Raw genomic sequence first — 26,992 nt, forward strand, 5'->3', positions numbered from 1 at the left:
AGTTACTTATACTTCTAATCTTTTGAGGTCAAATAACAGATCACCAGCATGTTAAAACACACTATCAATTGCTGAATATGCATATAAAATATTTTTCCATGAATAAAAAAAAATGTCTTGAGTCAAAGACAAAATGAAAAGAGAAAAAATATCTTGAGACAAATGCAAATGAAAATCTAACACAAATTTATAGGATGCAGCAAAAGCAGTTCTAAGACGAAAGTTTATTGTATAAATGTCTATATTAAAAAAGAAAGAGCTCAAATAAACAACCTCATTTATACCTCATAGATTTTGGAAAAAAAAAAAAAAAGGAAAAACTAAGAACAAAGTTAGTTGAAGGAAAGAAATAACAAAGATCCAGAGTAAAAATAAATGAAACAGAGACTAAGAATTGTTTTTTTTTTTAAGGTAAGCAAAATACACAAACCATTCGCTAGACCCACCATAAAAACAGGAGAGAAGACCCAAATAAAATCAGAAATGAGGGGCACCTGGGGTGGGGGTGGGAGGGCTCAGTGGTTGAGCAGCTGTCTTGGGCTTAGGTCGTGACCCTGGGGTCCTGGGATGGAGTCCCACATCAGGCTCCCCACAGGGAGCCTGCTTCTCCCTCTGCCTATGTCTCTGCCTCTCTCTCTCTGTGTCTCTCATGAATAAATAAATAAAATAAAATAAATCAGAAATGAAAGAGAAGACATTACAACTGATGCCATAGAAAGACAAAAGATCCTAAGAGACTACTATCAACAATTATACACCAACAAAATGGACAATGTAAAAGAAATAAATTTTAGAAAGATACAACCTACCAAGATTGAATGAGGAAGAAATAGAAAATCTGAACAGACCAATCATTAACAATGAGACTGAATCACTAAACAAAAACCTCCCAACAAAGAAAAGCCCAGGACAGAGAGCTTTACTGAAACCTACCCAACATTTAAAGAATACCAGTTCCCCTCAAACTTTTCCAAAAAATAGAAACACTCATTTTATGAAGCCAGCATTATCCTGAAGAACACTATAAGAAAAGAAAATTACAGGTCAACATCCCTGATAAACATAGATGCAAAACTCCCCAGCAAAATATTAGCAAACCAAATTCAACAAAACATTAAAAGAATCGTATATTATGAACAAGTAGGATTTATTCTAGGGATAAAAAAAAGTGGTACAACACTCACAAATCAATGTGAAACATCATAAATGTGAAACAAAATAAAGGATAAAAATCATATGATATTCCAAAGAAATAGAACAGACCAATTGACAAAATTCAACACTTATTCATGACAAAACTCTCAACACAGTTAGTATAGAGGGAACATACCTCAACATGATAAAGGCCATATGACAAATGCACAGCAAATATCATACTCAGTGGTGAAAAGCTCCAAATTTTTCTTCTTAGATCAGATATAATGCAAGGTTTTCCACTCTCACCACTTTTATCCAACATAGTACTGGAAGTCATGGCCAGAGCAATTAGGCAAGGAAAGGAAATGAAGGGCATCAAAATAAAAAATGAAGAAGTAAAACTGCAGATGACATATTACATAAAGAAAACCCTGAAACTGTTAGAACTAATCAACAAATTAAGTAAAGTTTGAGGATACAAAATCAATATACAAAAATCTGTTACCCTTCTATACACTAATAACAAACTATCAGAAAGAGAAAGTAAGAAAACAATACCATTTACAATTGCAGCAAAAGAATAAAATATCTAGGAATAAATTTAATCAAGGAGGTTAAAGACCTGTATACTGAAAACTATAAAGCATTGATGAAAGATTAAAAACACCAATAAACAGAAAGATACCCTATGGTCATGAATTGGGAAAATTAATTCTGTTAAAATGTCCATACTACTCAAAGCAATCTATAGATCCAATGAAACCCCTATTAAAATTCCAAAGCATTTTTCACAAAAATGGAACAATCTTAAAATTTGTATGGAACCACAAAGACTCCAAATAGCCAAACCAATCTTGGGAAAGAACAAAGCTGGAAGCATCACGCTTCCTAAATTCAAACTATATTACAAAGCTATAATAAGCAAAATAGTATGGTATTATGTTAAAAACAGACACATAGATCAATGGAACAGAATAGAGAACCCAGAAACAAACCCCCCCCCATGCATAAATGGTCAATTAATTTATGACAAAGAAAAAAAAATTTATGACAAAGGTGCCAAAAATATAAAAGAAGTAAAAGATAGTCTCTTCAATAAATGGTATTGGGAACCCTGGACAGCCACATGCAAAGGAATGAAACTGGACCCTTATCTTACATCATAGGCAAAAAATCAACTCAAAATGGATTAAACCCTTGTACTAATTAATAAAGACCTGAAACCATAATACTCCTAGAAGAAAATATAGGAGGCAAGCTCCTTGACATCAGGGTTTGCAGGAATTTTTTAAATATGAAATCAAAGCAAAGGCAACAAAACAAAATTAAACAAGTGGGATTATACCAAACTTTAAAAAGTTTCTACACAGCAAGAAAAACCATCAATAAAATGGAAAAAGCAACCTATGGAATAGGGAGAAAATATTTGCAAATTATATATTGGATAAGATATAATTCAAACTCCTACCAATTCAACAGTATAACACAGCTAGATACATAGACAGACAGACAGACAGATAGATATGATTTTAAAAAGAGTGGTGGATCTGACTAGATCTGTTCCCAAAAACATAAAATGGCAAACAGGTAAATGAGGTGATCAGCATCACTAATCATCAGGGAAATGCAAGTCAAAACAATGAGATATCACATCACAGCCTGCAGAATGAGTGTCATTAAAAAGACAAAAAATAAACAAGTGTTAGAAAGATGCAGAGGTAACTTTTGTACACTATTTGTTGAAATGTAAACTGGTACAGCTACTATGGAACAGTATAGAGGTTCTGAAAAAACTAAAAATAGAACTACCATATTATCTGGCAATTCCACTTCTGGGTACATATCTGAAGGAAATAAAATCAATGTTTCAAAGAGATATCTGCACTTGCATGTTCACTGCAGGATTATTTACAATAGCCAAGACACAGAAACAACCTGTGTCCATCAACGGATGAATAGATCAAAGAATGTGACACAAAAAAAAAAAAAATAAATAAAAAAAACAAAGAATGTGACACACACACCTCCCAGAATATTTTTCAGTCATAAAAAAGAAGAAAGTCTTGCTATTTGCTGACAGCATGAATGGACCTTGACAGCATTATACTAAGTGAAATAAGTTGGAGAGAAAGACAAATACTGTATGATCTCATTTATATGTGGAATCTGAAAAAGCCAAACTCACAGAAACACAGAACAGTTTGGTGGTTGCCAAAGACAAGAATAGGAGGGTGAGGGAAATAGGTGAAGGCAGTCAAAAGGTCCAACTTACAGTTATAAGATTAGTTAAGTCCTGGGGATGGAAATATACAGCATAGTGACTACATTTAACAATGTTGCATTTTATATTTGAAAGTTGCTAAAAAAAAAAAAGTAGACCTTAAAAGTTCTCATCACAGGAAAAAATAAATCTGTAACTATGTGAGATGAAGGATTTTTTTTTTTAAGATTTTATTTTTTTATTCATGAGAGACAGAGAGAGAGAGAGAGAGAGAGAGGCAGAGACACAGGCAGAGGGAGAAGCAGGCAGAGAGAGCAGCAGGCTCCATGCAGGGAGCCTGACATGGGACTCGATCCTGGGTCTCCAGGAACATGCCCTGGGCTGAAGGCAGGAGTTAAATTGCTGAGCCACCTGGGCTGCCTGAGGTGAAGGATGTTAACCAAAGTTATTGTGATAAACATTTTGCAATATATATATGTGTGTATATATGTGTGTGTGTGTGTGTGTGTGTATATATATATATATATATATCAAATCAGTGTGTTATACATCTTAAACTAATATACAATGTTATATGTCAGTTATATCTCAATAAAACTAAAGGAAAAATTTTTAAATTAAAAAATGTAAATAATAAAGAAGTCTTTTAGTGTAAAGATTATTAGGATATTTCCTTTTCATTGTTGATGAAAGTCCACTGTGGGACCATTTCAAACTTACTCTTTGGTTTGCAGATACATCTCAAATAGATAATCAAGGCCTTGTCTGATTTTGAAGACTACTAAGTTTTGAAAAATAAGTCATTAAACATTGCACCAGGGCTATGACCATTTTATTGTTTAACTGCCTATTAAAAAAATGAAAAACACATTATTTTTTTTTTAATTCCAATGTTTAGTTTCCAGTAGCCAATCTACATTTATCATTCTCTTTTGTGGCGCTTTATAGTACTGCTTTCCTTTACTGGTTATGTTTTCTAGTTGTCTTATAGATATTTGACATGTCTCCTTAGGTAGATACCAAACTAAAGAGCAGAAGCTATGATTTGCATCTTAAAATAGTATCTAGTATTGAATACGCTATAGGTGCTTAATGCATTTTATACAGACCTCCAAAAAGAAAATGGCTATAAAAAAGGTAAATTCCTTCAAAGAATAATGGCTCTATATTAGTAAATACTGACACTATAAGGGATTATTGTATTGCAGGAAATGTTAAAGTAGACAAAGAGGAGCTTTAAAAACATTTCATAAAGCAAATCAAATGTGGACCACTATATAATGAAGATGATAAATTCAGTAAAATCTAAATTTTCATTCTATGGGTTCTGAGGGGGAGTTTACATGGTAAGTTATATCTTATTCTGGATATTAAACTTTAATTTAGCACATAGGACAAAATCTGAAGTATTAACCTTGATAATTAAACCTGCTAAATTATCCTTGATAATCACTCACAATGCCTATAAAAAACAGTACACACGGTTTTGCACACAGAAGTCCGTAAAGCATTATGTACAGTGCAGTCTGCCAACTGCCAAACTGGATAGACTGAAGGAAGTAAGAGATGCAAGGAGAGTTTTATGTACAAAGATGGCCATTCAAAATATTCTGCCTTTAAGATAATAATTATGACTCCTGGTGGTGAGCTTTGGGGTTGAAAGAAGTATTCTTGTGTGCCTGCAGAGTTCTCCTTTCCTTACTGTTCTATTAAGTCTGCAGAAACTTAATACATTTTAATGCATTTATTTGTTGTTCTAAAGATTAAACAAGATGGGAGAATCCTAGTTCTTAAACATAGTATAAAAATTGAATAAAGCGTGATATATCTCTAGTACAGACAATTTTACCATGAAATTGAAAGTATAACTTTAAATATCACATTGCCTGGATCAAGGAATACAAACCATGTTCCCTGGAATGGATCCGACTGGAGAAGGGGGTACACAGAACTGAGTGTTCTCTAATCCTGTGGTAAATGGAACAGTTTTGGTTTCATTGTTTTTACTACTGGTCTTTTACTACTAAGCTAAATAACATTTAGCTTAACAAAGTTCCACAGAAGTTTCCAGAAAGTATAAAAATCACAATGTGTATCATTTCGGAAAGTAGCAGGTATAATAATAGTTTTCCTGAGCAGCTCAGTAAATTATTTTAGGCTTCATGAAATATGTAAGAATGGCACATAGAATATTAAAATATTCTTAATAGGTTATCAAGAGTCAGCTCCATTTTGTCTTTACCTACTTGTTATATAATCTAAATAGTTTAGATTCATTGAATACAGAGAATGGAGCCACAGCAATATATTCACATCTTAAAGAATCTTTTCAAAATCAACACTACCTGACTGAAAGAAAGGGCTAAAAGAAAGCAAATAAGGTTTACCTTTCTATTTAATGTGTTAAGGGCAAATATTTAGCTTCTGCATTTGTGATACAGATGGGAAAAAAGAGGAGCCAAGATTTATTTAGTGCTTGTTATTTGATAGGCACTTTTATATAAAATATCATCCTATTATTTTATATTATTTCAACAAGGCTAAATACTATTAATTCTATTCAAAACTTAAACTGAAGGGTAGAAGAGCTAAAAATAACTTGACCTGGGTCATACAATGCAGTGCTTCAGTGACAGAACCAGAATAAGGATCCATTTTCCTCAGCTGGTATTTGTTGAGTAGTTACTAAGTGCCATGTTTATATATTAAGAATTATCTGTGTGGGCAGCCCTGGTGGCGCAGCGGTTTGGGGCAGCCTGCAGCCTGGGGTGTGATCCTGGAGACCCAGGATCGAGTCCCACATCGGGCTCCCTACATGGAGCCTGCTTCTCCCTCTGTCTGTGTCTCTGCCTCTCTCTGTGTCTATGAATAAATAAATAAAATCTTTAAAATAAAAAAAATAATAAAAAACCCTAGACAATAGAAACTAACATTATCTCTATTTTATAAATGATGACATTGAAGTCACACAGCTAGTAAATGGTAAAACTGGTATTCATGCTCAGACTCACCTGTTATTAAAGTATATATGCTTTTTTTTAAAAAAGATTTTATTTATCTATTCATGAAACACACAGAAAAATAGGCAAAGACACAGACAGAGGGTGAAGGAAGCTCCCTGTGGGAAGCCTGGTGCGGAACTCGATCCCAGAACCCTGGGATCATGATCTGAGCTGAAGGCAGATGATCAACCACTGAGCCACCCAAGTGCCCCTAGAGTATATACTCTTAACACAGCAAATTATCCTTGTGAAATTTTCTACAGCTTCTAGTTCAAAAGGATAAACCTGTATTATCATAAATCTCAAGTCCTATTTATCTGTCTTAACAACAGGAGTGCCTTGGATGATGTTAACTGATATTCTCAAAAACCTTTATATTCAATTTTGTAATAAGTTTCATATTCACATTCCAAGACTATGAATAGGATGGTAAGGGGACCCAATAAAAGTTCAAGTAAAAAAAAAAATGGCCATCCTGAATAATATTAAAATAAAGAATCAGTAATATAATCAACTTCCTAATTTGGTTCCCCTACCTAAAACTTATTCTCAGTGAGATATTTCATCTCTTATTTAATAAAGCATAAGCTGAACTGAGCTCTTTCCCTTGCTCTCCACCCCTTTGTTTTTCTTGCTAAGTCAAAAGAAATAATGAAATGTTTTTGGCCTTAAAACACTGCTAATCTACAAGAGATTTAAAAGGCTGTATCAGGGTGCCTAGGTTGCTCAGTGGGTTAAGCGTTTGCCTTCAGCTCAGGTCAGGATCCCAGGGTCCTGGGATCTAGCCCTGCATTGGGCTCCCTGCTCAGTGAGGAACCTGCTTCTCCCGCTCCTTCTGCCCCTCACCACTGCTTGTGTGAGTGTGCACGTTCTATCTCCTGCTCTCTCTCAAATAAATAAAGTCTTTAAAAAAATAAAAGGCTGTAACAACATAGGGCTTTATGACCTATTTTGCTTGTATTGATTAAATCAACAGATTTGTTGTAGATGACATACTGTAACCAACCCCCACAAAAATTTGAGTGAGTTCTAAGGGAACATAAGGTAAACAAATGAATATAGCGACTAGCAAAGCTATAGCAGGGGACATCACTTAACATTGAAAGTTAAAATATCAAAAAAAAAAAAAAAAAAAAAGTTAAAATATCACAGAGCAATCACACAACAACATGAACTTCCTCCTACACTGACCAAAGTCACACAATATAAATAGATACTAAGATGAAACAATTATAATAAAATATGATGGATGTCAAATTGTGGAAGTAGAATTGTCAAACAGATCCATATTATAACAGGAAAATGACAGATATCAAATTATAAAACTAAATCCAGAAAGAATTCAGTGTCACAATAAGGGATATTTTGATAACTGCTGTGAAACTAGTATTCAAATATAAGAGCTCAGATTTCCTTATTAAGGAATAAAAATGCATCATAACTATCTCTGATATTTTTAGGGGAAGTAGGATATTCTCTTAGATTTGAGATTTTAAAATGTAGAAATTTTGTATTTTCTCCTCTGCCTCCTATTGAAAATTTAAAATACAAAGATAACTTTACTGTAATATTTTCTCTTTTTTTTCAAAACAAGCTTGGCTACAGAACAAAATAATACGTATGCAGCACACCTACCTTATACCCAAAATAAGACTAGCTTCTCGCCTACTCATTTTCTGTTCAAATCCTCCTTTATAGTAGGATGAAAGGCTCTGTACAGGAAAGAAAGAGCATGAAATAATTAGTTCCATGTATGAGGTGGCATGACTTCAATCCCATCATAACTGCAGTAAGAGGAATGTATTTTACTAGAATCAACTCGAAACGGTGTGGGGGGGAACACTAAACAATGATTCTTTATAAGAAACTATGACCAAGGTGAATTTAAAAAACATTAACAATTTTTTCCACCTTCAAATACATTAATTTTTCTACATTAAGATATAACAGAATAAAAGAAATCAGTAGAAGCCAAAGACTTGAACTTTTCCTAAGCTCTGCAGTAATTTTCTCATTGGATAACTTGATAAGTCATGAATGTTGGTATGACACACATCTTTTTTACCTACTGGACTGCCTGATAGAGAAGGAACTGACAAAGTGGGGAGGATATCAAGTTAGCAGACAGGCAGGCCAAAAAGACCAGAAAACGACTGCAAGATCACTGAAAGGTGGCTAGAACGGCATGAGCAAGGAAGAAAGTAGTATCAGAAGTATCAGAGAGGCAACTGGGCCAGATTGGGGTGGGTGGGTAATGGGGGAGACGGCTGTAAGCAACTGAAATAATTTAGGATTCTATTCTCAGCGGCAGTAGAAGCCAGAGCACTGAGGTAATGTCATCTGACTTTATTTTGAAAGGACTACCCTAAATGCCAAGTGGAGAATAGAAAAGTGCAAGAGGGAAGCAGGAGACTAGTTAAGAGGACAAAGCAATAATCTAGGCAAGAGATAACGGTGGTATGGGCCAATGTGGTAATGGCAGAGCTAATTTAAAAGTGATCAGATTCTAGATATATTCTGAAAGCAAAACTAACATTTTCTTGGTAGATTAAATAAGGGGTATGAGAAAGAGAGGGATTAAAGTTGACATAGTAAACACCACTATACACTGTTCAGCTTCCCTTTTAGATCCTGAGGCTGTTACTGGTAGATAGCACTCAGCTGTCATATTCTTTAGGAATTGCCTTGGCTGGAGAAATTCAAATTCAGGTCCCTTTCCCAGAGCAGTTTCTGTTTGATATAGGAATATAAACATTGTAGTTCTCTAGAGCTCAGTCCTTGGACCTCATATCTATAACTCACTTATCAGGTTAGGTATCATTTAGCCTTATGGCTCCTTGCCCCAACCTGGGACAACCACAATGAGCCATCTGAGTCTTAGAGCTTGGCATGAGGTTGGCTGAGGCCTTTGTTATGACTGTACTGCAAACTAAATTATCTCTTTGTCCTTCTTCCTTCTCTTCCCTTCTGGAGCTGTTGATCCTAAGAGCACTCCCTAATGAACTACTGTTGCAAGATTTCTATTCCTTTACTTCCCACGGTTCTTGGTCATGCTGCTTCCAAGGAGAAAGAGGTAAACCAGACAGAGTGGGGGGGGGGGGGCAGCAAGGCAAAGTTTATTGAGCAATAGTACAAAACTGAGAGAGAGAGAGAGAGAGAGAGAGAGAGGACCAGAGAGGGTTGCTGTTCTGGCATTTAAATCTAGGGATTCTTGTGAGCTCTTTTGTAAAACTATCTTAAGCATCCTGAGTATGCGTCCCCTGTGGACTGGCTGCTATGGTGTGCCAATCAGGGCTTTGATCACACACCCGGCCACCTACTGAGTTATTGTTCATATACTGGTGATCTTTTGGGGCTGACAATTAGAGACTAACTGCCTCAACCGATGATAGTGACCAATGTTTTATGGTTGTTTTTGTCTCAGGATATTTTACAAAAGTCACCTATGCAGAAGCTGCTAGACAGGATACTACTATGGTCCTATTTAAGCTGCAAAAGAAGGATGCTAATGCAGTTTTGTCTTAGCTGTCCTCGTTCCCTGTTTTCTTGTCAGGAACCTTGGCTCTGACTATTTAATTGTCTAACTCCTAACACCATCAGCTTGCTAATTTCTGCTTGTCTGCTTTGTCTCAGTTCTGGTGAACTTAAACTGCAAGTGACTTTACGATTTTTTGCCTAAACTGCCAAACTGCCATTTTAATGACTTAAGAGTGGAAGCAGTTATTTGTTGTGGGTAATAAATATCAGGAAACTGGTTTTGGATATAGCAAGTTTGAAATGTCTGTTAAATATCTAAATGGAGAAGTCTGACTTGGAGGTAACATTTGGGAGTCATGAGTATACATACAGTATGTAAAGCCATGAGACTGAATGAGATTACCTAAGGAGTGAGAGTAGAGAAGTCCAAAGACTGAGCCGTAGAGATTGCAAGTTTGAAGGGCTCCAGAAATGGAGAGGAATCAGGAGGCAGACTGAGGAGGCCCAGCAGTGAGGCAAAAGGAAAAGCAGACACCAAAAGTAAGGAAGGGAAAAACAGTTTCAAACACTTCTGATAGGTTAAGTCAGATGTGAACTGAGAACTGACTGCTGAATTTATCAGAGGTCAAAGTCTTTGACAAGAGCTGCAGGGAGTAGGAGTGAGAGTCTGATTAGAGTGGATTTAAGAGAGTACAGGAGGGAAGGAACAGGAGACAGCAAGTACAGACAATGCTTTAGAAATTCTTAACAGAGAAACAGGATGCATGAATTCAACTTTTAGAAGGAAAAAAATACATCAATGATTACACTGCATACATGTTTTTAAAACACGAACCCCTATTTTTGTATGGAAAAATAAGTGTATGTTTACATAAAACAAAATCAGAAAATATATATATACTAAAATATTATTTTTTGTTGGTGATACTATGAATATTTTTTTCTTCTTTATGCTTACTTTTACTTTCTAAATTTTCAAAAGAGGCTACCTGTACAATTTTTTAAAAAGGAGAACTAAATAAAAGACAAAGGAAATCATTAGAATTTAAAAAATGAGCCAGATCTGGTCATTTATATAAGCTGTTGTCTTTGAACAACTTGTTATAAATTTCCACTTCGTAATAATTCCCTGGCAATTAATTCATTTAACAAACATTTCAGCACCCACTATGTGCCAGGAACATTTCAGTGAGACAGGTCAAGTTTTGTCCTTCATCGCATAGATGCTAATCTATCAATGTACCAGTGTTGTGAGGAATAGGATATACTATTTCAAGTTTCGAGTAATTTACAATCTAGAAAGAAAACTAACAACAATGCCCTTCTCCAAATTGTGAGAGGAGGAAAAGAATCAAATTATTTAAGTACACAAAGTAACCTGGACATGTGTGGGTGCACACACACATACACACAGAATATATAAAGGACTAGGGGATTTAATAGAGGAATAACTGCTGGTTTTAAGTTTTCTCTCAGCAGATCAAAATTTTTACTAGATGCATACTTACTTCCTGACATCTCTATCAGTATTTATTTACCTTAGGGAGCTCCAAAATTTCAGCATAATAAACATGATAAATTGATGTTTCATGAAGTGTCACTCCCACTAGTCACAAAGCTCATTAATCCTAAGGTCAGGTATTATATCTGAGAAATTATTTACTTTTAGTTTTGCCCAGGTGGAAAAGGAGACCCAGAACTTAAAATTTCACATCTGGATGAGGCTCACACCCTAAAACACTGGCCTGCTTATGAGTAAGTTAATCTGTGCATAACTGGAAGGAACAACATAGAAAAACTCCATCAAATAGAGTGGATGGCTATACTTTTCTAAAAGACTTTCCAAGAACAGAAACAGTATGATTCCACTACTTTTATGCTGCTGTCTATTTGAAATATACCCTGAACCTTACAAATTACTATTTTGTATCACTCTTTCATAAAGTATATATATAAACAACATACCTCAATATAATTTTCCTTCTAAAATTAGCATTAAATGCTATAATGCCATATATTATCAAATATGAAATGAATCAAGTTAAACAAAATCTTCATTAAATAATTTACTCAGCCAAGAGCCTGAAATACAAAACCCCCCAGACAACCAAAGAACTATATCATTCCATAATCTTGAGAAGAAATACATTTATCATAAATTCCTATTATTTACAATAATCTATTTCATTTAGAGAGCCACAGAGAGGATTTTAATTTATGTTGGTTCCTTGAATATCACTTAACTGTAAGACAAAAGAAGTGCAACTTTTAAAAATTGTAATAAAATAAAAGGATACTTTCACAAATAGAAAAATAAAAGCCTTAAAAGAAGATGAATGACTTGAGTTTTTCCCCAGGAAAAAAATTAGGGATAGTCAACATTAGCTGAGTTAATTAGCTGAGTTTTTAATATACTAAAAATCAAGCAAAAAACTAAAAAAGTTTAAAACAGAATATTGCATTAAAAAGGTCTTTTGCTTCCTAAAGTATCTCTGAAATGAGAAGAGAGATATTTTTAAAAGGAAAAGTCCATTATAGGCCTAGAAAAACAAGAAATAAGACAAGTAGTAAGTCAGAAACTTTAAATACTAGAAGGTTGAAAACATGTAAGACTGCACATACAGAAAAATCACTGTAGCCTCAAACACCAGAAGAAAAAAGAAAAGCCTCAGGAAATTAAGGGGACTACTGCCTGTCATTTTGCCCTCAGGCTAAGAAAGACAATTGCATGCCTGGGATATATTTCATTGCAGATGGTAGGTCAGAGAGCAGCAAAGGGGAGTAACTAGCAGCTCACATTTCAGAACCCAGAAGGCCAGGAAGGGACAGAGTGTGCCAAGAAATAAAATACACATAGTACTCAATCTCTCCTCAACCTCTCTCTAGAGGTCCCAAGCCTGCCTCTGGGTGCTCCTTGCTTTGGAAGACATGTCTGTTGACATAACCTATCATTGTATTCATAGCCCACTATGAACCGTCCCATTCAATTAAATTACTGAAGTAAGTCTACCAAACTGTTTAGGAAGGCCACTTATATTAATCAACTTAGTTCTCACAAACATAAACCAATAACCAAGGCTTATCAGACATTTGAACAAATCCAGTATCATGGGGGAAAAGCGGAACAAAGATGAACAAATAACATCTAGCTTTTGGAAGAGGGAGATAAATCAGGAAGCAGAAAAAGATTTGACAAAATTTGAATTAGTATCTTATATCCACAAAGAGTAAGTTGCTATGAAAAAGAAACAAGAAAATTTTCAGGTATTAAAATATTACTGATGTAAAAAATTTAGCAGATGGACTAAATAACAGAATGGCCATTATTAAAAAACAATCAGGTGATATGGAAAATAAGCTGTGGAAATACTGTGGAATGTAAAGCAAAAAGATAAGAGAGAAAATGTTCAGAGACATGAAGGATAGACTTAGAGGTCCAATGTGTCTCTAATAAAAATTCCAGAAACAGAGAAGAGAGACAATGGAAGGAAAAATAAAGTATGAGAGAATCTTCTAAAACAAAAACAGACAATTTTCACTTAAGTCACACTAAGAATACCTGTGAGATTTTAGAATATCAGTAATAAAGAGAAAACCCCAAAAACTTCCAGTTAAAAACAAAAATCACCAAAAAACTAAAAGCCTAAAGTACAAACAACAACGACAAAAATCCAAACAGGCTGCTTGTTTACAAAGGAGTAAGAATAAGAACATCAGAAATTCTGGCTGAGAGCCTGAGTGTACCAGAAAATGCGGCTAAGAATATGCAGGAAAGAATTTATGTGGGCACTGAGGTTCATTCAGTCTGAGCAGAGATTTTTTTAAGTAATCTCTACCCTCAATGTGGGGCTCAAATTCACGACCCCAAGAGCAAGAGAAGCAGCAGGCTCCACTGACTGAGCCAGCCAGGAGCCTCCTGAGCAGAGATTTCTGAACTCCTCTCCTATTGGCTCCACCAGATTCCAACCAGCAGCTAACTGATGATTAACAGTGAGAGCAAAAGAAGCAAACTGTTAGCAGAGAAGAACTTAAAACATTTACCGTCCATGCATTCTATATGAAAAAATTACTCCAGGCAGTATTCCAGAAAAATGGGGGGGGGGGGGGGGAGTATGAAAAAACAAAGATGGGTTTTAAGAACAAGATGATGTTAAAACACAGAGAAAGCAAACCACAAGAAAAAAATCTAAAAAAGAATCCATAGGAATCTGAACCTTGCAGGCTTTGAGTCACAGAGATTTAGTGGCACATGATTATAAATCCCATTTTTTAGCAACTCTATTCGGTTTAATAATGAATCATATTTATAAGATTAAAACTCTGTAAATGCAGTGTTTTATGAAGTTTGACACTTGGAAATCATTAGTGCCAAGAGAAAGTATGCATATATTTAATTTGTCAGTTTCCCTAGATTTTTTAATACTTAAAAAATTGTTTAAGACATTCTTATCTTCACAGAGGTATAATTAGGATGACGACAATGATGATAAAGATGTTCTAAGAAATATTTTCACTGCAAATTGCAGGAGTAGTACTTTGTAGGGGAAAAAAGGGCCAGATTTATAAAAAATTGCTCCTTACCTCAGACCCACGGAGGAGAAGGAAAGAGGGATACCTCATTTCTCTCTCCTTAAGAAATGCAGGTGCCAAGTTCCCTACACCTGTGACAACCTCTTAAATGCGTCTACCTTATCCGTGAGCCTCCACAGAGCGGTGAAAATTTTCTCATTTTCTTGTTCTCTCTTCCTTTACAATGTTAAATAATGTAGTTCTATAAAACTTGTGAGTCTTTTATTTACAATATAAATATATCTACTGAAGATCACCTTAACAGAAGAGAAATAATTTCTGAAATTTTCTCCATTCATTATTTATAAACATATGGAAAGACATAAATAAAAATCCATTAAAGAACTATGCCACTGTTTCCATTCCTCTATTTCAAGCCAACATAATGTATTACTTGCACTATCTCAATACCCTCTTAACGGGATTGACAGCTTTCACTCTGGCTCATTCTTGTCTACACTCCTGGCAGCAGGCAGAGTGATAATCTAAAATGCAAATCACACTGCCCCAGGGCTCACAGCGTTCCAAAAGCTTTCCATTATACTCAAAGTGAAATTTGCAGTTTTTATCATAGTTTGTTGGGCCTTAGATGATCTAGGCCCTATTCTACCATTATTCTGTTTGCATATTCCTCTGGAGTTATTCTCACTGCAAAGATCATTTCCACCTCAGGACCTTTGCAGTGTTCTCACTGCCTAGAAAGCTCTTTCTTCAGAGATTTACCTGGTCTGCTCCCTCACCTTCTCAGAGAGGCCTTCCCTAACCCATCTAATATGGATTCCTCTCTGCTGTTATTCTTGAACCTCTTACCCTGATTTAGTTTTCTTAAAAACAGTCAACATTTCTACATATTATGTATTTTACTTAGTCACTCGTTAATTGTCTGTGTCCACTAAAATGTACGCTCTTAAGGCCAATGCCTTTGTATGGTCCATGTCTATAGCCCACTCCCCAAAATACTGTCTGTCACGTAATGAATATTTAAGTAGGAGCTTAATGAATATTTACCGAATGAATAATAAATACCTAGTAATACTGCAGAAAATAAAATATAAGTAGGTAAACAGAGGGAAAAAAGAAACATGTTCCCTCTAATCATAGACATACATATATATATATATATATATATATATATATATATCTGCAAAATCACTTGCAGTTCTTTTGAAACTGAGTTTAATTATTTGTCAGTATGTCATCCTTTGAAAGTATGGTCATTGTTCATAGCTAACTAAGCTTCACAAGCCTGTAATGCCTTTGCTAAAACAAGCCATTCATTCTCAAATTGCTGCAAGCCAAGTTGATCTATCCCATATCTGCTTCTATTTCCCAGAAGCCAATGTTTATGCTGCAATGCTTCAGTGAGTTTTCTTTGCATTGTGTCTAGTGGTACAAACCAGTTTACTACACTGCAGCTTTTTAGATATCTACTATCATTCATTCTTCACTTATATTCAGCTCAGCATAGCAGCTACAATGCCTATAGATTAATGTGTAAGCCCTATAGAATTTCAGGATTGGAATCTCATAATTTTATGTTTGAGATGACCACACGGTGGTACAAGGGGGTCAGTTTCAAATTTTAGGATGAAATAAACTCTTGGGTAAGCTCCATCAGGGCAGGGACAATGCCTGTTTTGTTCTTCAACTATACCCAGCTTTTACCACAGGGATTAGTATAGAAAATCACTACAAGAATAAATTAATATTAATTAAACAAGGAAGAGAAATTACCTCAAGGTCGGTGTATTACTACTAAAAAGAATATAGTAATTAGATGTCAAAAGCAGGAATAAGGTTAGAAATAAAAATAAAGTGACCAAGACTAAAACAAATCGATAAATTGGACCAACTGTCCTAGGATATAATAAAGAAAGTAAACTACAAGTGCTGGAAAATCCAAGACATTTTCTAAATTACTATCAAAAATGGCATAAGAACAAAAATTAAAAAGAGCGTTCTAACTAAGGCCATCTTTAACTCACAGGAGTAGAAATCTTCTTTGTCGTTTCTGTGATTACTTGTTCTAGAGGTTTCCAGAACTGAAATGCATAGCGACCTAAATAATAACAGGAATAAAAGCAAATATATTTTCTATAATCAAATACAATACCCACAAGGTACAAACCACAATATTTATTGATAGCTCTTCTATCTATGTTATTTCAACAACTATATCAAAATTTGTCAGGAAGTCCTATTTTTTCAAATTTCTAATTTATTAAATAGAAGAAGCATTTCATTTTAACATCAGTAAAATAGTTACTAAATTTATCAAGTTCTAATTCATTATTATAAAATTAGAAAATGTCAATGTTTATATATCTTACTTTCATAGAATATGCTGGGTAACAAAAAAATAATATCCTAGCACTCTTTCTACCACAAACTATAGATAAAGTCCTTTCGTGTAAGTATATTCACACACCTGGTTATTTGCACTGGTTTTCACAGTGATAATCACTTTGAAATATATAGAAAACAAATACTACTTATGATCTGTAAAACACGGGATAAAAGTAATGGCGTGACCTCTAAAGTAAGAAAGCAATTATGTAAGAAATATTCACCAAAGTTGTTTACTGTTAAATTCTCACTGAGGATGATTAGTCTCCTAAAAACATTTTATCTTATTTTAGTGCTTTCTTTCCTTAGGTATCCTGATAAACTCCTCTGAATCTTCAATAGCAAAAACAGGTTCCAAATTGTTTCGAGGGTATGGAACAAGAATGAAATATTACCTGGCTAATTTACCTTTTGTACACTAATCAGCATATGTATCTACTAAGAGTAGATACTAATAGTATCTAGTACTAGTAGTCTTGCTAGAAAGCCCATTATGACACTCTGGACTTTATTCAATTTCCAACCATAACCTTCTTTACAAATCAAGATTTCCACTGGGAAAGTTCAATTACCTACATCTTTTAGAAAAAGTTATCTGTCTAAACATATTGTTATTCCTGTGCAAAAAACATATGAAAGAGAAAAATAGGATGCTAGAAATGGGAAGTAGTCAATCCAAGTAGAGGATAAAAAATTCTTAAGATCAAGGAGAGCATTAAGTAAAGTAAAATTAAATACATGAAATAAGTGAAAGCCTAACTCATCCAAATCTCTTATCCTAGAGTTGTCAACTTCTATGTGATTCTATAATAGTATAAAGTATAACTTTTAAGTTATCTCAAAATAATTAAAAGCACATACAATTAGGCAGTCTCGATGAAAACAGCAGGCAAAGAAAGCCTTTAATAAGTGACATCTGGAGGTTTACTATAACCACAGACCAGAAGACTTAGTTTCAACAAGTTTAAGTGTACTTTTTCCTAAATTCTATTATTCAGTTATATTTGGCTCTGGAAGAGATCTGCCTGCTATTTAATATTCTAGTTAGTAATAAGAACTTGGCAACAGTATGGTATGTACACAATACACATGCCAATTCTTCTCATTTTAGAAAGAAGACTCTGGCAAAAGTACAGCATTTTTCTTTAATTTCAAATAAAAATCTTACATTTGAATTTTAAAATACCTATGCCAATAATAGCTAATACTCTAATAGTTAATACTAAAATTGTTTCATGTTTATGGGCAAATTTGTCAGAATTCCTTTTTAGACATGATAGTCTCCTCATGAACCTCAATATAGTTACAATGAGACACAAGTTCCTGATGCCACAAAGACCAAGAGAATCTGAACCATTGGTCTTCTAGATTTTTGTTTTTTTAAAGATTTTATTTATTTATCCATGAGAGACAGAGAGAGAGAGAGAGAGAGAGAGAGAGAGAGAGAGATGCAGAGACACAGGCAGAGGGAGAAGCAGGCTTCATGCAGAGAGCCCGACGTGGGACTCAATCCCAGGTCTCCAGGATCACATCCTGGGCCGAAGGCGGTGCTAAACTGCTGAGCAACCCTGGCTGCCCTAGATTTTAAAGTGTTTATTGTTAAGGTGCTTTAAAAGATAGTTGTGTGAAATTAAATATCATATAAAACAAAACAAAATTTTTTATGTCCCATTTTTCTACTGGATCTTACTCAGTCCATATAACCACAACAGAATGTAACTTCACTTAAAAAGAAGATCTGAAAAACAAAATTGTGGAACTTGAGACACAAATGCTAAAACAAAAAATGTAAATCTTTATCAACAAGGAGATGCTCTCAGATTAACATCTGACTAGGAAATAACTATGCAATTTAAAACTATATGTTAATGACTAGAAGAGACAGCAATTTTGCTTTAAATTTTTACAGCTATTCTTTGGTGAGTAGTAAAAAAAATTCTCCTGAGTTTAAAAGGAAATTACACCAATGTGTTAAAAATGAAGTAATTAATACATTCTGGGGGAATAACTGTGCTCATAACGAAAAGCGACAGTTCAAGAAACATAATCTGACCTGCAAGGAAAAAAATCAATATGGGAGAATAAAGGAATCCCATATCACTTACATTGCTCCATATTAAAAAAAAATTTTTAAAGTATACTATAGCTTAAACTAAAAAAATGCCAGGAAAGCCAACCATTATTGGAGCTAGTTTTCCTAGCTTCTATATTGTTAATTTTCTTCACTACACAGTTTATCTAGGTTTTGCTACACTGACAAATGTTCAGTGACTATAATTGGAGGAAACAATGAGAATGTATGTCTTAACCCAAACCTCAGAATGTGGAGGGTCTCCTCATGAATCACTACAGAAGCTATTTGGAAATATTTCTCCTACAACATTTATTGCTAAGTATCCTTTATTTATCTTACCTGCAAATGCAACAGCTGCAACACCCAGTCCTATAGCTATCAAATTTCTTGCCTATGGAGGAAAAAACAATTATCACTTACAGTCTTACACACCAGCTCTTTTTAAGTAAACCATTTTAATAATGAAAATAATTATGTTAATATTTTTTTTCCTCAAGCTCTGCTGTGAAGAATAGAACTTCTTTTAACCTTTAGTGTCAGGCAGCCTGGGTGGCTCAGTGGTTTAGCGCCACCTTCAGCCCAGGGCATGATCCTGGAGATCCGGGATGGAGTCCCACATCCGGCTCCCTGCACAGAGCCTGCTTCTCCCTCTGCCTGTGTCTCTGCCTCTTTCTCTCTGTGTCTCTCATGAATAAATAAACTCTTTAAAAATAATAATAATAATAATAATAATAATCTGTAGTGTCTATGGTATTCAACCTATTGTGTACTATATATTTAGCCAATTTTCAGTGAACTAAAATCATTTGATTTCGTTTAATTCCCATATATTTGAATTCATTCTATCCAAGAGCTTTTATGTTACCTATTATAAAATATTTTCTGTATTCTTTTTTTAAAAGACTTTGTGTATTTATTTTTTTGGGGGTGGGGAGCAGGAGAGGGACAAGCAGACTTGGCACTGAGCACAAAGCCAGACATGAGGCCCAATCCCATGATCCTGAGATCATGACCCGGGCCAAAACCGAGTCAAATGTTCAACTGACTGAGCCACACAGATGCCCCTGTAAATTATTCTTAATAATGGGTTAAATATACTTACCTTCTACAAAGATAAAAAGCACATATTTCCTTTATATTTGCAATGCTCAATGGCATTTGCTGTTTTCAAAAATTTGATAAAACATTAGATCTATGTTTAGTAAAGTCAAACTGCCAAAAATTAGTAAAAATTATGAATAACTTAGAAGTCAATTTATTTCTACCTTTCTAGACCAATGTAAAAAATTTTAAAGAGCCAAGAATTCAGAATCTAAAGTTATGAGCTCATTCTGATAAAAATCTATTTTAAATTAGTTACATATTCCGTATTATTCTATCCTCTTCCCCTTTGCTATCTCAGAAAAATATTTAAGTCACAACAGCAAAGGTTTATGAAGTAAAGATCAGTGATCCCTCCCCCCCAAAACATCCATTCTCCCTTTTTTTTTTTTCTCTAGGATCAGGAGTTGCTATTTTATGCAGACATATTTCCAAGGCTCCCTTAGACTATGGCTATGTTAACTAAGCGTTGGTTTATAAAATAATAAGCAGGGTAGTACGCACAACTTGAGAAGTCCTTCGTGGGACAAGAAAAATGTCTTTCTCCTTTTCCATTTCTCCTTCTGCTGGCTGAAACACAGACATTCTACACCATCTTGGATAAAGAAGGGAAAACTGTTGGATGAAAGGCGACTATGTCCTGGATGATCATGGAGCTGCCATAGCATCCCTGGACTGCCTTTATTTATATAGGAGAGACAGAAATGTTTTTGTCTGATTTGGTGAGAGAGGTAAATCCGTAAGATCGAGGAAAGGCCATAAAAATAAAATCTAGTATAATCTCAGGAGAGAACAGAATGGATACATTTCACATTGGTGCAGAAGTAGTAAGACGGAGGCTGAGACTGGAGAATGATAAAACCAAAGAGCCCTATAGATATTAGTCTTCAAGTTGGTAAGGAAATACAAATCTTAGGAAATCAAAGCCCCAGGTCTTCAAGGGAACACTCTATCATGAGAAACACCAGAAAACAAAGAGCAGTTGTATGAAGGTACTCTTAACTTCAATATCTAGTAGCTTTCTCATAGAAATCTAGAACTCTTCATAGACAAGATGAAGTTTGTCTACAGCTCTCAGTTCTTGTTCTAAGATATACCTTTTCACCAGGCAGTAACACTGGAGCACCTCAGTAAAGGAAGATTCTTTCCCTGGCAGAGGGGAGGAAGCCTAGAGAGAGTTATCCAGAGAGGTAAAAAATATCCAGAGAGTTTCCAAAGTTCCTTTCAGGTTGTCTAGACAGGTTGCCCTGAATAGAAAGGAAGGGAGTACTGATTTTAAAGAAGATTAATTATACCTCTTTGAGGTATAATTTTGCCATTTTCCAGAGCCTCCCTGAGGCTATATAGTTTGAAATTTCCAGTCTTATTTTCCACTGGTTCACTCTAATGAACCTCAGTCCAAACAAACTACTCAAATGTTTCATGTGTGAATTTCTTCTCCTTCCTTATAACCTTATGTATTCTTTCATCTGACTAGAAATATTTATCTTTGTCTACCCAGATATAATTTGTTAACACTTCAACCTAAATCTACCATAGAATGGAAATCATTTGCAACACAAAACAATGAGCACATATCCAGACATAAATAGGATTCCTCCCCATTAATAATAAGTAATTAATAATCTTGGTATCCAAGCTTGACTATAAAGTCAAACACTGGAAAATGCTTTACTTACATTAAAAAGATACAGATCAGTTCCAGTTGGCTAGTGGGTGCCCCCAGCAGCTAAATGACTAACAGAAATGGGCCTACAGGCACCCACCCACCCCTCTGGTGGTATAATAGAAGGACCTTCCCCCTCTCTACCCTACATTGTCCCTGGAGTCTGAAACACTGAAAGCTGTGGGCATACGAAAGCCATTGACTATGCTTAAGCAGAACAAAGAAACACTCAGTAAGCCTGGCACCAGGAAAGATACCACCACAAAGGTGGTAAACCCAGCACAGGCTATGTTAGCTCCTCATCTCTTAGTGGGGAAGTATTCCGAGCATAAGACTGACTTTTACTTGGCCAAGTGGGATTGAAATACTGTGCACAAGAGACAGTCCTTCCCAACAGGAAGCATGAGCAGAAAAGCAAGGATAGAAGCAAGGATAGAAGCAAGGTAGAAGGATATAGAAGTAATGGTACAATTTACTCCCACCCTATTTCCTCTTTGGCCACAGCTCCTATTAAAGGGCTCCTCTTCCATGCCTACAATTGTCATTGGGTTCTGGAACATAATTCTGATCCTCTTGCCCCTTTCCTTGGGTGGATGTTTCCAACCACTGCCAGGCCCTGGGTAATTCATCATTCATTTTTGGTTACCTTAAACCATGCCCACCTCTGCAAATAATCCCTTCAAATAATCTTCAAAAAAAAATCATTACTACCAGGACCCTCACTAATACAAATATTACTGTACACCAGTCACTATACTATGCACAAGGCAAAGGCCTGTATGAAATGAATCCTATGTAGGACATTGAACATGATGGGCCTCTAATGTTTACATTAATCTCCCAAAGACCTTTATTTTTATCCTTATTACAACATTTATTACATTAATTTATAGTTAAATGTTTTATCTCCTTTACCTTTTCTAGATAGCAAGTGTCTTTCAAATATCTGATGAAATCTATGGATCACCCCTTAAGCCATAAATATATGCACACAGCAAAATTTGTATATATAGGGCAGCCCCAGTGGCTCAGCGGTTTAGCGCCGCCTTCAACCAGGGCCTGATCCTGGACACTCAGGATAGAGTCCCACATCAGGCTCCTTGCATGGAGTCTGCTTCTCCCTCTGCCTGTGTCTCTGCCGCGCTCTCTCTCTCTCTCTCATTAATAAATAAATAAAATCTTTAAAAAAATTGTATATATAATTTGAAGGGATCCCATGACTTCTCTGAAGCCATTCAGTTTATAAGCTCCAACATGAGAATACCTGTAAGAAATATATAAATAAAGCTCACTAAAATCAAAAAAGGTATATCATTTATCTTTGAGCTCCTACAGCACATCAGAAACCTGCTATATATATTTCATTTTTCATTTATTTAACAAGAAAAATAATAGTATAACAAAATAATAAGAAAAATGTTGATGTTGGAGCTAACATCTCTTTCTAAAGACTAGCTTTACAGAAAGATAAACATGAAAGGCCTTGCAACCTTTAAAAACAACAACAAAACCAAACCCAAATTAGGTAGATCACTGGAGCAAATAAAAATATTCAATATATGACCAAAAACTGTGCAATCAAATCTTATTTACCCACAGTGAATGGACAAAGTATACCACAGCTCATCAAAAACTCATTTTCCTTATTGGAATTAAAATTCCTTATTGGAAGGGAGGTATATCTGATTTACCTCTGTAATGGCATTTGTAATTAATGTGATATTAAAATATAATTATTTGGAAGTTGAACTCAACTTGAGATTTTCAAAAAATACCATATATCTTACATAATCAGATTTTACACCCTGAAATAACAACAAAAATCTTTCTTATAAAGTTTTCAATGGAAATACTAAAACTATTAGATGCTTTTAAGCAATTAAAACTGTAACCTTAATTGGTCCAGAATAAAAATATGATCAATTTCCCAGAAAAACTATTTATCTACTACCTAACAGTTTTCCATTCATTACAAAATCATTGGTATTTTTTTCAGACACAAACTGAGAGAACTCTAAAACAACAATAAATTCCCCCAGTCCTCCACATATGTGAATGACCCTCACAGGGAAAAGAAACGATCTAATTGCAAATATAGAAAACAGGAAGTACAGGAGAGCAAATCTGAAATCTCAGCAAGCAGTTCACACACAACTCTTAACCACACCTTTATTTGACTTTAATTTTTAAAAGTAAAATAACATGTAAAACATTCTAAGGCTTTTAAATTGCCCATGGTTCATTTGGCATAACTGTGTAAATATCAGAGAATTCCATCAACATCTCTAATTTACCACTGTTGAAAAAAATTTCACATATGCTTTATTATTATGCTATTTCACATTTACTTAAACTTCAGGATTATATCCTCAGGCTAACAGGATCTAATTTATTTCTTTAATATATACAACATCATATCTGATCCAGTGTCAAGCGCATGGTATACTTCAATTTTTATTCTGAATGTTTTTTAAATAACAATTCTTTAAAACTAAATTGCCAGTAACTGACAAAAACGACACTGAAAAGACCATTTAAAAGCAAAATGGTGAATCAAGCATAGTGTCAGTACCACAGGACAGTCATTTTCTAATAACGAGGCAATAACCAGGTTAAATGTTTAAAACTGCTTATGCGACTGAGATTGACACCATAGTACATCTGTGGGTTTACACAAACTAAAAGAAAGGTGTGTATATACCAGTACTCTGGCCCAGCCAAAACTGCCACAGGTGTCATACATACATTGGAGAGAAGAGATGGTAAATGTGGATGCCATATAAGGGTTCTTGTTGCTGGTTTTAAAAATATCCACAATGCTGCCTTGGGCAAGTTTTCGTTTTAAACATTTTTTTTGAAGACTCAGATATATATGGGTTTGGAAAGTAGCTAGCATTATCTAGGCCGGCAGAGATCTAAATACATTCTCAGATACATTATTCTTTTCTGTACAAAATTAAGCTAGCACAGTTGTTGTTGTTGTTTTTAAGATTTTATTTATTTATTCATGAGAGACACAGAGAGAGAGGCCGAGACATAGGCAGAGGGAGAAGCAGGCTCCCTGCAGGGAGCCCCATGTGGGACTCAATCCTAGGACTCCAGGATCAAGTCCTGGGCCAAAGGCAACGCTAAACCGCTGAGCCACCCGGGCTACCCAAGCTAGCACATACTTAAAGAAGCTGATCTTTCTATAAAAACATGCACATATAAGAACAACAAATAACATGATTTTACTCATATGTGGAATTTAAGAAACAAAACAAATGAACATACAGGGAAAAAAGAGAGAGAGAAGCAAACCAAGAAACAGACTTTTAACTACAGAGAACAAACTCATGGTTACTGGAGGGGTGGCAGGGAGGGATGGGTGAAATAGGTGATGGGGATTAAGGAGGGCACTTGTGATGAACACCAGGTGTTGTATGTTAAATGATGGAGCACTAAATTCTACACCTGAAACTATTATTACATTATATGTTAACTAACTAGAATTTAAATAAAAACTTGGGGAAAAAATGTGCACATATATACCTAAGAACTAAATCAGTTACACATCAATTAAAAATTTCACCAACTAATTGTTTTACAACTGGTCTATCCTGGTGTTTGGGAGCAGTGGTCTATATAAGAGAAACAGAAAACATTCTATTTACTCCAAATTTGGAAATTCAGTTTTTAACAATTTCATTATGGTCACCATGAAAAACAAAAACAATATGTTTACACATAACAAAATTATGTGATATTGGCCAATGATATTTAGTTCTTAAAAATTCATGACAACTCTAGGTTTTATCTGTGAAAAATGCCAAAAAGCATAGTTCTCACTGTATTACCTATGACTATACACAAAGCATGAATATTTTAGATACTAAAATGTCCAGGCATCTGCATAATAGCACTGCAGAAACCAATGAATGATAAAATCTCAACCAAATCATTGATTAGTTTCAAATTGGTTGGAGAGTTACCATAGAGATCCTTATTCCTAAACTGTTAAGTTTGGCTAAAGAAAAGTCTAATGTCCACAATAAATGCCATTGGAAGAAAATTATGGCTTCTGATGCCAGCTAGTCTTTAAATCTGCTCCATATCATCCTCCTTCTCGTCCTCATACCATTCCCCATTCCTCTTTGCCTTTGGTATTCTAAATTTGTACTTTTTAAAAAGAAGACTTCATGTTTTTCATCTATGAAGCAAGCATGAACTCTCTCAACCTTCCACCTTGATTATCCACACATTCCACCCCTGAATAATCAACCCATGGGCTTCAAAGTTAATTGGACTCAAAATCCAAATCAACATTTACCAGTTCTGTTACCCTAAGCTGATTTGTCTGGGCCCATTTCTTCATCTATAAAATGGAAATGTGGAAACCTACATCATTAGGATGGTCAAAATGCTTTATGAGGCAAGGTTATCAAAAATGATCAGCACACTGTGTAAACATGGTAGATCTCTGCTAGTCCGTCTTTACTCCCACGTCTTTACTCTTATTCTTTTCTATTCCTCTCTGCTCAGTCCTCCTGGAAAATTCCTACTTACTCCTCAACAAATAGCTTCAAAGTCATCTCCCAGTGAAGCTTCCCCCTCTCCCCTCATTCATCTCCTCATCCAAGCAAACCTCTTTAGTGTCCCCACAGTATTTAACAGATTACAATAATGGTACATTATTTAATAATGGTTTTACCTATCAATTTCAAATTCCTTCTAAAATACGAGCTTTCTGGAGGATGGGACTGTTTATCTCTTTGGAGTTTCAAAATCTAACAAAGTACACAGTACATAGCAGGTTTTCAAAAATTTGTATAATGAGATTAAAAGAACCTTTAAGAAGCTTCCCCACTATCCAGATACCTTTTAGAGTTTAGATGATTTGTGTACTGTATTCCATCTGCTAGTGAATGGAATTAAATTTGAGATGGGAAAATATAATGAACAGTGGTCATCAAATTTAACTAAGAAACTAACACATCATCATGTCTCTTAACATCCTAGACCAGGTAAACATATCCAAAAGTCTCACAGATGACCAAGAAAATGAAATAAAGAGTAATGTGCCAGGTAAATTACATAACAAAAATGAAGATAATTCACAGGTCCACATAGGAAAACATGAAGAAAAAATTGAGTTGTTTTAAAAAGAAAAATAAAGAAACTTCCAATAAAAGAGGTACTTTTCAAGTAGCTATTTGGAGGCTATCTCTCATCTTTAACTGGTTGACTGATTTCAATAAATACTCAGTGAGCGCCTACTATATTATATGCCAGTCACAATTCTTAGTTCTGATGATTTATCAGAAAAAATCCTTATCCTTCTGAAGCTACATTTTAGCACAAGAAACAGACATTAAACAATATAAATCAGGAAAATATATAATAGAATGTTATGTGCTGTG

At 34.9% G+C, this 26,992-nt stretch overlaps 1 protein-coding gene across 1 annotated transcript in view; it reads right to left on the minus strand.

Moving 5' to 3' along the window:
* Positions 1 to 26,992, minus strand: part of DNAJC15 (DnaJ heat shock protein family (Hsp40) member C15) — an 81,887-nt gene that overhangs the window by 32,849 nt on the left and 22,046 nt on the right. The window contains exons 2-4 of the mRNA XM_026009604.2: positions 19,166 to 19,217; positions 16,392 to 16,465; positions 7,996 to 8,072 (exon numbers count right to left, since the gene is read on the minus strand). Coding sequence (XP_025865389.2) covers positions 7,996 to 8,072; positions 16,392 to 16,465; positions 19,166 to 19,217 — 203 coding nt within the window. The remainder of the gene's footprint in view (positions 1 to 7,995; positions 8,073 to 16,391; positions 16,466 to 19,165; positions 19,218 to 26,992) is intronic.

This window comes from Vulpes vulpes, chromosome 6, assembly GCF_048418805.1.
Source record: "Vulpes vulpes isolate BD-2025 chromosome 6, VulVul3, whole genome shotgun sequence".
Classification (NCBI taxonomy): Eukaryota; Metazoa; Chordata; class Mammalia; order Carnivora; family Canidae; genus Vulpes; species Vulpes vulpes.